Source organism: Anomaloglossus baeobatrachus, chromosome 10 (assembly GCF_048569485.1).
Source record: "Anomaloglossus baeobatrachus isolate aAnoBae1 chromosome 10, aAnoBae1.hap1, whole genome shotgun sequence".
In the NCBI taxonomy this organism is placed as follows: domain Eukaryota; kingdom Metazoa; phylum Chordata; class Amphibia; order Anura; family Aromobatidae; genus Anomaloglossus; species Anomaloglossus baeobatrachus.
Window position 1 is genome coordinate 116,598,563 of NC_134362.1, and position 12,194 is coordinate 116,610,756.

The following is a 12,194-nucleotide window of genomic DNA, read 5'->3' on the forward strand; positions in this document are numbered from 1 at the left end:
TCCTCACAGTTTGACCTCACATCACCTCCTTTGGTGAGGAACTGGTTCCTTATACGCATCGTGATCATGCGCGGTTCATCTCTTTCCCACGGTCTGAACCCACTTCACCTTTCTAGACAGAGAAACTGTCTCTTCATGTATGTGCATTATAATTTTTCGTTCTTCATTCATTTTTTCTTTTCTCTAGTTCTGAAATTGCATGTTTCTCCTTCCATTATGTCATGTCTCATAATGAAATCACTGTGGTTAATATCACTCATTCTTATATACTTATAAATACACCATTAAATAAATATATTTTTTTTCTCTCCGTATATCACTAATTAGAATTATACTAAATGCATCTCTTTTAGAATGCAATATAAAAAATCCTCACATATTCTATTTCATATATATTGATTTTCATATATACTGAATAGTATATCACAAACCTGAATTTCTCTATACTTTATGGGTTTTATAATCATACACTTTTTTTCTAATCCCCTAATTGTCCAGGTGTTTATCTGTGGTTGCTTTCAACACCAAGCTGTTTACATGGAGCATTGGTAGCTTAATAGCATATGAGAACACAGACATAATTCTATGGGTTTAAATCTGTCTTGGATACGGGAATTAATTCTCTTTCCCTTTGTCCATTGCTTTTACATATATATTTTCATATTTAAATAAAATATTTTTCCCTTTCTTATATATATTATAGAAAATAAAATAAACAAATAAATAAATAAATCACAAATAAAAACTTCTCCCTCTTTTCATATACACTTAAAGACTATTTTTCTAAAAATTAAACACAGATAAGCGCATATTCAAATTGGAATTTTTTGTTTATTTTTATTCATTTTCTCTTTGTCCTTTATTATTGTTTATTGCCTTTTATTTGAAACTTGTGTTGTATATGTTATGACATAGCCTTATTCCACAAGGCAATGAGTCATCGCTCAGGAACATATGTAATGATGATGTCATGATTGGTTGCTTTTTTTTTTTTTTTTTCTTCTCTGTTTGCTGCTTTATAAGGATAAATCCTCTCTGTCTGTAAGATTCTTTTTCCCTGAGGAAGGAGGCAGATGAGCCTCAGAAACGCGTAGGAATGATCTAAATAAAAAGAATATTTTGACTTATACATGCTCGTGGTTTTTAGCGCGGCAATAAACCCGTTTTATCCAGTCCTTCATATTCAAAATGTGCTACAATGCGGCATAGCGGGGCGGGCCAACCATCGTCTGCCACATAAAGTACATCCGCGTGCTCTTCATCCTCTGACTGTGGGGACAGCAGTCACACATGCTTTTGGACCCAGACCTTCCACCTCTTTACCCGCAACAAGCAGTGTGATTGGCAGGTCGTCAGTTATTTTGGAAGTGGAAACAGCTGCTGGTGTTGAGCTCTCTCAGACATCGAGAGCACCACCTTTGGATGAAGGCAACATTATATCTCCTCCTGCACCTTCCTCACAGATTGCCTAGACTTTTTGCAGTTAAAAATTGGCTACTAGGGATGGAAACAGGTGGTGTATCTTACTTTACAAGACTGTTACACCGCTGACTATCACACTCTGCTACTATGCCCAAAGGAATTGCCTGGACTTTTTGCAGTTAAAAATTGGTTAATAGAGATGGAGATAGGTGGTGTATCTTACTTTACAAGACTGCTACACCGCTGACTATCACACACTGATTCTGTGCGCAAGGAATTGCCTGAGCTGATTTGGACAGATTCTGTGAAAAACACTTGCACAGCGCTGGCACAGACCTGTCTAGCAAAAATTGCTATGAACTGCTCTAATCTAGCCCTGAAAAGGGCTGAAATTACAGCTAGTCCCTACTCCCTAAACCGATGTCTAGATTGCACTTTACAGTGCCCACAGCAGCAGCAGCGGGAGCAGTGACTGAGACACAACCGCAGCACTGAGATAATGGCGGCGATGGGGAAAATGGCCGGGTTTTATAGGGCAAGGACATGTGACATACACAGCCAATGACACATGCCCTTGCTTGTCTGCCAAAAATGTATTTTGCTGTGTATGTGTCTGTGATTGGCTGACAGCATGGCCCGCTCCACTGGACGTGCGGTTAGGAAAAAAAATTGTCGATCGCCATTCTTTCAGCTCTCAGCAGCACTGATCTAAACCCCGTCCCCCCCACACACTAAACGCTAAATTTGGATAATATTATTATTAACATTGAATGACAGTATTACTGTGAAAAGCCAGCTAGTAACTAGCTACGCTTTTGGTGATTGAAGCATTATCGAACGGTAACTCGAACTGTCGAATGTGAAGCTAATCGTTAGAGTTCGTCGATCGACTCGAACATTGCCAAACACAGGTCGAAATTGAGATTGGCGAACATTTCAATTCGAACACCGCTTATCTCTAGTCCCACCACCACCGCTTAAAGATTATGAGGCTCTCTGTGCAACCAATCCTGATGAATATGAACTCATGAGAGGACCACCATCACCTCCATCTCCCAGAATAGTGTATGCCAGCGTGGAACATAGCCATGAGGAAAGCCAAGGGGATAGGGACAGAATCTGACTTCCTTATGCATAGTCTGTTGGGTGAGAGGGTTCATCCACAAGGGATAGGTTATCTCATAAACAGCGAAGTAACCATCAGCATTAGGACAAATCGATAGACTTGACAGAAGAAGGTAAAGATTTTTGGCTATCTCCAAGGGGGGACTGTTATGGACTGCAACTTCATTGTATGCAATGAAGATATCCAAAAAGAGCAGAACTCAAAATGGCATTTGAACTGTGCTCAGATTTGTTTTTTTATGATCATAAGACTTTTGTGATTCATGCTGACTTAGCTTAATATAAAATGATGAAATACATACAGTGGGGAAAAAAGTATTTAGTCAGCTACCAATTGTGCAAGTTCTCCCACTTAAAAAGATGAGAGAGGCCTGTAAAAGACATCATAGGTAGAACACAACTATGAGAGACAAAATGAGAAAACAAATCCAGAAAATCACCTCTGATTTGGCAAGTTGTTTTTTTTTTTGCAAATTATGGAGGAAAATAAGTATTTGGTCAATAACAAAAGTTCATCTCAATATTTTGTTATACATCCTTTATTGGCAATGACAGAGGTCATACGTTTTCTGTCAGTCTTCACAAGGTTGGCACATACTGTTGGTGGTATGTTGGCCCATTCCTCCATGCAGAGCTCCTCAGCAGCAGCGATGTTTTCGGCCTGTCGCTGGGCAACACGGACTTCCAACTCCCTTCAAAGTTTTCTATAGGGTTGAGATCTAGAGACTGGCTAGGCCACTCCAGGACCTTCATATGCTTCTTATGAAGCTACTCCGTCATTGCCCTGGCGGTTTGCTTGGGATCATTATCATGCTGAAAAACCCAGTCACGTTTCATCTTCAATGCCCTTGCTGATGGATGAAGGTTTGCACTCAAAATCTCATGATACATGGCTAGTGATGGGCGAACCCTCACGATGTCCGGGAGACTCGCCCGAACGTTTTGTAAGGTTCAAGTTTAGGTTCTCAGATAACACGAACTTGCGTCCGAACGCCAATCTTGAACTTTAGAGTTATGGGATGGGGAAGGGGGGAGGTCTGTAAAATAAAGAGTACAGTTAATAATAAACATTGTCATTATACTTACAGGTCCCGCGATGCGTTCTGCAGACTATGTCTCCCATCCGCTTCTGCGTCCGATCATGGCTGTGCCGCCCGTTAACCAGCACTGACTAAAGGACCTTCCATGACATCATAGTCATGTGACCAGTCACGTGTGAATGTTGTATTATCTCATTGGTTACAGACTGGTCACATGGCTATGACATCATGTAAGGTCCTGTAGTATCACTGGATAGGGATGGACGAGCATGCTCGCCGGTACTCTGTGCTAGCCCAAGCATCTCAGTACTCTGTATACTCGGCGAGTACCGAGTACCGGTGAGATGCTCGGCTCCCCCTCCCTGCATGTTGGCTCTCTTTACAGAGTCAGCCCACATGCATAGATTGGCTGCCACACACTGTAATGCCACAGCGGGTGAATAGCGATGCTGCGAATCAGGTGATTGGAGATCCACATTGCTACAGTAACCCGCTCTTTAGGTTACTATGGCAATGGTGGCAGCGTTGACGTCACCGCTTACCAACCCGCAGCCTTTGCTCATTCATTGAGTGATTAGACAGCATGGGGAGGAGAAGCGTCTTCCTCCTCCTGTGCTTTGTGATATTGCAGAGCTGCATTGGTTGAAAAAGAAAGAAAACAAAAGACAAGGATCATGGAGGGGTGAGAGGAATAATAAATATGGAGTCCCTAAGGGTAGTCTCACACATCCGACTTTTCGCCGGTTTGCCGGATTCGGCACACGCCAGTACAATGTATACAGTACAATGGCAGCGCGACAAGCTGTCATGTGCCCGGAGCATGTGACCCGGTAGTTGCCGCATTGCCATTGTACTGTATGCACTGTACTGGCATGCGTCGAATCTGGCAAACCAGCGAAAAGCTAGATGTGTGAAACTAGCCTAAGTGTGTCTGTGTATTTATTTCTAATACAGTATTTTCTCTCTGTGTGGTGTCTTTTTGTTTTTTTTTAAACCCTTTATTGAAGATTCTTAACGGCCGGGTCAAACTTGGCCTGACATTAAGTATCTCGGGCTTAATACCAGCTGGTAAAACAAAGCTGGTATTAACCCCTTATTAACCAGCATGCCACCCGGCACTAGGGCAACTAAAAGAGATTGATACAGGGAGAAAAAATGGCGCCTCTATGAAAGCGCCATTTTCTGGGCGACTGCGGACTGCAATTCTCAGCGGGGGGGGGCAGAAAGCTTGGACCACTCTGTGCTGCGGATTCCAATCCCCACCTGTCTAGTTGTACCTGGCTGGGCACAAAAATTGGGCGAAGCTCATGAAATAATTAAAAAAAGGGCTTCCCTATATTTTTGGTTCCCAGCTGAGTACAAATAGGCAGCTGGGGGTTGGGGGCATCCCATACTTGCCTGCTGTACCTGGCCTGCATACAAAAATATGGCGAAGCCCACATTATTTATTTTTTTTTTTTTGGCAAAAATAGTCAAATAAATAGTCATTGTGGTTACCGGGTGGCACAGCAATGATCGGACGGAAGCAGCCGGGAGACAGAGTCTGCGGGACGTGTCACGGGACCTGTAAGCATGATCATAATGTTTTTTAATAATGTGCTTTTTTATTACTGCCCCTGGACCCAAACTGTAACACGAGCTTCCCAGGAAAGCTTGTGATCTGGATCGTGATTTTCTGGATTTGTTTTCTCATTTTGTCTCTCATAGTTGTGATCTACCTATGATGTCAATTACAGGCCTCTCATCTTTTTTAAGTGGGAGATCTTGCAGAAATGGTGGCTGACTAAATATTTTTCTCCCCACTGTATATATTTCAGTGTAAGGTCTTTTGCCATTTGACCAATAGAAGTATATACATTCTTGGCTCCTATCCAACTAGTTTCTTATTTTATCCTGTACTTCCTTAATAAATTCAGTCATCCTTCTACTCGGACCCATGGTCATCACTGGTCTGTGTAGATATATTGCATGCTTGCGTGACACTTGACTCATAATTTCAAATGCAGATGGTTTAAAAGGTCAATACCTAGATGGATGGCGTTCCCTAAAATCCCCCCCTTATCAGAGGAACTGCCTGCGGTCGAGGTCAGTATATGCTGCAGCCAGCGGTGATCACAGCCTGCCATCTCCTGTCAGCTTGGTGTCTCTCGGCAGCTCCTCCTGGCAGAGTACACAGTGTTGACAGGAGGAGCTGCCAGGGGCCGAGGTCAGAAAATGCTGCAGGAGCTGCCGAGGGGCAAGGTTAGTACATGCTGCGGCCAGCGGTGATCACAGCCTTCCATCTCGTGTCAGCCTGGTGTCTCTCAGCAGCTCCTCCTGGCAGAGCACATAGTGCTGACAGGAGGAGCTTCCAGGGGCCAAGGTGAGTACACGCTGCAGCCATCGGTGACGTCACTCAGGGAAGGAGGATCATGGGAAACTTTCTGCTGTGACCGCAACTTATCTGAGTAACGTCACCATTGATTGTGGCTTCCCCCTGCCGCCACTGCCACTGTTAAATTGCGGGGCCATGTCCCACTCCCCGCCAGCCGTTGAACACTGACAATGCCGTCCGGGGAGTGCGGGGCAGCCCGCATCTCCATGTCGGCATTGTTACTGTTAAATTGCTTGCAGGGAGCGGGACATGGACCCTTACTTTAAGCCAGAATGCTTCAGGTCACCAGAGGTCATACCATGGGAACTCGGGTATGACCTCCAATAAACTGAGTGATGTCACTGTTGCCAACTGTGTACTTCTTGTCAGTGTTTCCCAGGGCCTGGAAAGACATGTTTTTGGTCTCTCCAGACTCAGATGTAGCAGAGCTAGAATCGTGGTGCTACCTCATGTGGATTACATCGGAATAAAGTGGGGAAAGATGGTGGTTTTGTATTTTTTTTCCAAATAAAGGATTTTTGTCTGTTTATTTATTTTACTTATAGGATTTGTGATGGGGATCTCATAGAAGACCCCTTCCCATCACAAATTTTGGGCTTGATGAAAGTTATGTGCTGTTATCGACCCCTCATTACTCCAATTGCCACTGCATCAGGGCAATCGGGAAGAGCCGAATAAAGCGCCGAGATTGTCCCATCTAATGGATGTGACAATCTCTGGCAGCTTCAGATTGCTATTTTTAGGCTGGGGGCCTAATAACCATAGGCCTCCCCAGTCTGAGAATACCAGCCTCAGCTGTCAGGCTTTATCTTGGCTGGGAATCAAAATTGGGGGGAACACATGCCAGTTTCTTTAATTAATTATTTCTTTAAATAAAAAAATAAATAATGCAAGATGAGCTGTGGGCTTTATCTGTGCTGGGTATCAGAATATGGAGGGACCCTATGCCAATTGTTTTATTTATTTTATATTTTTATTCATATTATTTTATACCACGATACTTACGGTTGAAGCGAAAGTGTGCGAGATCCTTCCAGGCATGATGTAATTTCAACATGCCCCTCTCTCATGATAAGGGAGTGTTCAAAATGCAGTCTGACGTTTCCAGCCAGAATAAACATTATTTTTCTATGTCCACATGGGCATGGAGTTATATATAATAGAATCTGGGGTCTGTGGGTGAGACCCCCAGATATGGGAAGAGCAGGTACGGGGCAAAGCCCACCCTTGCATGATTGTGGTGGACCCCACATCTGGGGGTCTTACCCCCCAGAGTCCTGCTTCTATTATAAATAACTCCATGCCAATGTGGACTTAAATAACACTATTGTTCCCTTGTATCAGCTTTGTTGGCGGAGACCTTTTCCGATGTCATGCCCATGTGACCAGAAGAGAGGTCCTTCTGGTCACATGGGCACGACGTCAGCAAAGGTCCTTTTAGACACTAGGATTTAGATGTTACCACTATTGTAGCAAATTTAAACATGTGCACCCAGAAACAATAGCATCGCTGGTGAATACTCAGCAGTGTGTGTGCAGTGACAGGTGGTCATCGGAGTATCTAATGAGTTTGGATGACCTCCTGACAACACCGCCACAACACAAGTGCTTCCGGGTGTCATATGGTTGTCATCAGGAGGTCATCCGACTTAAAGGCTCATCTCTATTCAGGAAGGATTGGAGAGGGGAGGTTCAGACACAAAGGCTGCCTAAATCACGCTGGTTTCACATCAGTGTTTTTCTGCCGCAATGCCGGATCCGGCACAATGCAGTACAGTTCACAGGCATCATGGCAAGCTCCGGTCACATGCTGTTACATGCTCCGGTCACATGACCGCATGTGACCAGAGCTTGCCGCGATACCAGTGAACTGTATTGAACTGTACTGCATTTGTGCCGAATCCGGCAGTGTGACAGATTACCACTGATGTGAAACCAGCCTCACATGTCCCTCTGCATATAAAATGAGGACATGCAGTGTTAGCACCATTTTCTGAAAGCTAAAGCTTAGGGAAGGTGCTGTCACCACTGCTGCTGTACAGTTAGCTTAGCTAGGGGTTTAATCATCAGTAGTGATAGATAGGACAGCGAATCGTGGAGTATAGGGTCGTCCAGTGTAGGGAAAGGTGTGGGCTACAAATCTGCATTGCACAAAATAAATTGGAATTGCTACTTATGAGTGCCTGCTAAAAATTTACCAGTGAGCCATCTCAATAGGTATTGGTACTTTCTAGTACCTGCTAAAAATTTGGCAGTGAACTATATCAATAGGTATTGCTACTTTTTAGTCCCTGCAAAATATTTGAAAGTAATAACTTGGTTTTGTAAAGTTTAGTGCATGACTAAAAGATTGATTTAAAAAAAAAAAAAACAACCTTTATCATAAAATCATTTATGAATGTTATTGGCTATGCATGATATTTAATGTCACCTACCTTTCTCGCAATTCTTTCAATAACAACTCTAGCAACTGGAATAATTGGACCTCCTTCAGGATCATAAAATGGGCTTTGTGGATGGTCCAAACTAGTCAATGGACGGATTTTATCTTGAGGTATTGTACGTTTGTTAGGTGACTAGATATAATGAAAACACAGAAAATATGTATTACTGAATTGATCATTACATAGAGAGGATTGATCTGATCTAAATGATCCTCTAGTTATTACATTCCAAAACTTCATTCAACATATTTTACAACATGATAAACTGGAGAAAGACAATGAGCAAAATTGCTAAACTAGAAAGATATCTATTAATAAATCCAAAATGCATAGTGCATAAATAAAGGCAATACATGACAAATGAAACAGAAGGATGGGAATGGTAAAAAGATCTGGTACAGACCCAGCAAAGCAGATGTTAATCTATATATATATAATTGCCTTTGTGTGTCTGTCTGTCTGTCTGTTTTGCTCCAAAATGACGTCATTACAGTGACAACCGTCGCATTGGCCGCTCGGCTCGGCCCGACCCCGCCCCCCCGCATGCATTGGCCGCTTGGCTCGGCCCCGCCCACCGCACACATTGGTCGCCTATACACCTCCCCCAGGACTACTCCACCTATTAGACACCTCCCCCCCAGGACTACTCCACCTATTAGACACCTCTTCCCCCAGGAGTACTCCACCTATTAGACTCCTCTCCCCCAGGACTACTCCTCCTATTAGACTCCTCTCCCCCCAGAGCTATTCCTCCTAGTAGACTCCTCTCCCCCCAGGACTACTCCTCCTATTAGACTCCTCTACCCCCAGGACTACTCCTTCTATTAGACTCCTCTCCCCCCAGGACGAATCCTCCTATTATACTCCTCTCCCACCAGGACTACTCCTCCTATTATCTTCCTGTCCCCCCAGGACTACTCCTCCTATTATCCTCCTCTCTCCCCAGGACTACTCCTCCTATTATACTCCTCACCTCCAGGACTACTCCTCCTATTATACTCCTCACCTCCAGGACTACTCCTCCTATTATACTCCTCACCTCCTGGACTACTCCTCCTATTATACTCCTCTCTCCCCAGGACTACTCCTCCTATTATACTCCTCTGCCCCAGGAATATGCCTCCTATTATACGCCTTCTTTTATTGTCCTCCTGTTATACTCCTCTCTAAGGGGTGCGCAGCATGGGGGATGGAGCACGATGGGGGGGTGCGCAGCATGGGGGGATGAAGCAAGATGGGGGTGTGTAGCATGGGGGATGGAGCTTAATGGGGGTGCGCAGCATGGAGGATGGAGCACAATGGGGTGTGCAGCATGGGGGATGGAGCACGATGGGGACTGCACAGAATGGGGGATGGGGCACGATGGGGGTGCACACCTCCCCTCAAAATATACACACCACCACACATGCACCGCACAACACTGGGAACCACAAACACCACCCTACACAGACACCCACACACACAGACAACGCCACACACACACACAACACCCAACACACAAACACCGCGGCACACACAAATATACGCACACACCGCACAACACACGCTGCACAAAACATACATCCCCAAAACACACACACGGACCCCATATACACACACCCACACAAGCCGTGGAACACACACAGCACCAAACACACACACACAATGCTGCAGACACACAGCGCTCCACAAACAACGCAACACACACAACGCAACTCACAAACAACACCGCTCTCACACACACCCCCACACCCAGAGAACAGAATAGTACGGTATTCGGAGTCTCCATTATATTGCAAGTAATGGTGTCTTCACCTCGCTATAGTGGGATGTTCCACCCAGCTGTTTTGGCGCCTGATTTTCAGTGAAAAAACATGCTGGGCTTCATAACCAATCACAATAATGCCGCAGCCATCTTCGTTGTGGCATTACTGTGATTGGCTGGCCGCTCAACATGATAAGGTCCATAAAAGAGCTTCAGCCGACATTGTGTAATGGGATCAACAATTCAGACTGCATCATTAATGTAGAAATGGATTTGAATATTGCTTCAGCAATTGCCCACAAGGGGGCAGTGTCAGACTGTGCAATCACAAACACAGAGGTGGGAAATCCCCTGCTGCAGCTTGTGTGTTTAAACCAGGAAGAAAAAGTGCGGGAAGGTAGTTCTGCTCCAGAGCTCAGCCAGAGGAGAGCTGCATGTGGTCTTCCTGAACAGAGGGCTCTTTTGCCACCGGAGTCTTGGAGAAATCACCCTGTGGAAGTGGTTTCTGCCATTCCCGGTCTGCAGGACTTTGTTTTCACCAAGGATCTAACCGGTCTGCAGAGCATCGCACCCTGAGTGCAAGTGCAGGGGCTGTGACTAGAGTTGAGCGCGGTTCGTGGTTCGAGGTTCTCCAGTTCTAAGCTCGAGTGATTTTTGGGGCTGTTCGAGATCGAACTAGAACTCGAGCTTTTTGCAAAAGCTCGATAGTTCTAGATACGTTCGAGAACGGTTCTAGCAGCAAAAAGCAGGGCTTTTTACAGCTACAGTGTGCAGGGAGCCATCGCTGGCAGCCTGCCACAAGCTGGTAACCAAGATAAACATCGGGTATCCAAGCAAAGTGCTTGGTTAGTAACCCGATGTTTATCTTAGTTACGTGCAGGAAGCCCACACTTCCCGCTCAGCTCACTCCGCCCCCTCCTGCCCGCGGCATGTACACATACATACACACACACACACTCTCACACACGCACCCCCCCCCCAGCTACAGTGTGCAGGAGCCATCGCTGGCAGCCTGCCACAAGCTGGTAACCAAGATAAACATCGGGTATCCAAGCAAAGCGCTTTGGTTAGTAACCCGATGTTTATCTTAGTTACGTGCAGGAAGCCCACACTTCCCGCACATCTCGCTCCGCCCCCTCCTGCCCGTGGCATGTACACATACATACACACACACACACTCTCACACACGCGCACCCCCCCCCCCCCCGCTCGGCTTACCTGCGGTGATGAAGTCCCACCATCCCGACCTCAGCGCTGTCACTGTCCTCCATGGCCGCCGCTTGTCACATCACCTATCGCTTCCCACCCGAGACGTCACGGACCTCTCGCGATACTTGATGTGAAGGCGCCGGTCATTGACCTCAGTGACAGGGGCTGTCGGCAGTGCTGGAGATCAGCGCAGGTAATGTACCTCGCTGACAGCAGCACTTGTCATCCCCTGCAGTGACCTGGGCTGACCCATTGATGTTAGCTCAGGTCACTGCATTGCTCTCCCAGCCAATGGGGAACATCCTGCTCTTCATTGACTGGGACAGTGTGGATCGTCATGGCAACCCCTTGGATTACACCAGACCTGGATTTGTTTTTCATTCTAATAAATTGGTTAAAGAGGGAATGTTTTGGGGAGTGTTTTTTCAAATAAAAATGTGTTTGTCGTCTATTTTTTTTTATTGCTGACTGGGTTGGTGATGTCGGGTATCTGATAGACGCCTGACCTCACCAACCCCAGGGCTTGATGCCAGGTGACATTACACATCTGGTATTAACCCCATATATTACCCCGTTTGCCACCGCACCAGGGCGCGGGATGAGCTGGGGCGAAGCACCAGGATTGGCGCATCTAATGGATGCGCCACTTCTGGGGTGGCTGCGGCCTGCTATTTTTAGGCTGGGGAGATTCCAATAACCATGGACCTCCCTAGTCTGAGAATATCAGGCCCCAGCTGTCTGCTTTACCTTGGCTGGTGATCCAATTTTGGGGGACCCCTACGTGTTTTTTTTTTTAATTATTTATTTAATTTAAAATAACAGCGTGGGGTGCCCTC

At 45.6% G+C, this 12,194-nt stretch overlaps 1 protein-coding gene across 2 annotated transcripts in view; it reads right to left on the minus strand.

Moving 5' to 3' along the window:
- SPON1 (spondin 1) overlaps positions 1-12,194 on the minus strand; it is a 2,596,838-nt gene that overhangs the window by 795,267 nt on the left and 1,789,377 nt on the right. For both annotated transcript variants that reach the window (XM_075326637.1, XM_075326638.1), the window contains exon 9: positions 8,397-8,537. In XM_075326637.1, the coding sequence (XP_075182752.1) occupies positions 8,397-8,537 (141 nt within the window). The remainder of the gene's footprint in view (positions 1-8,396; positions 8,538-12,194) is intronic.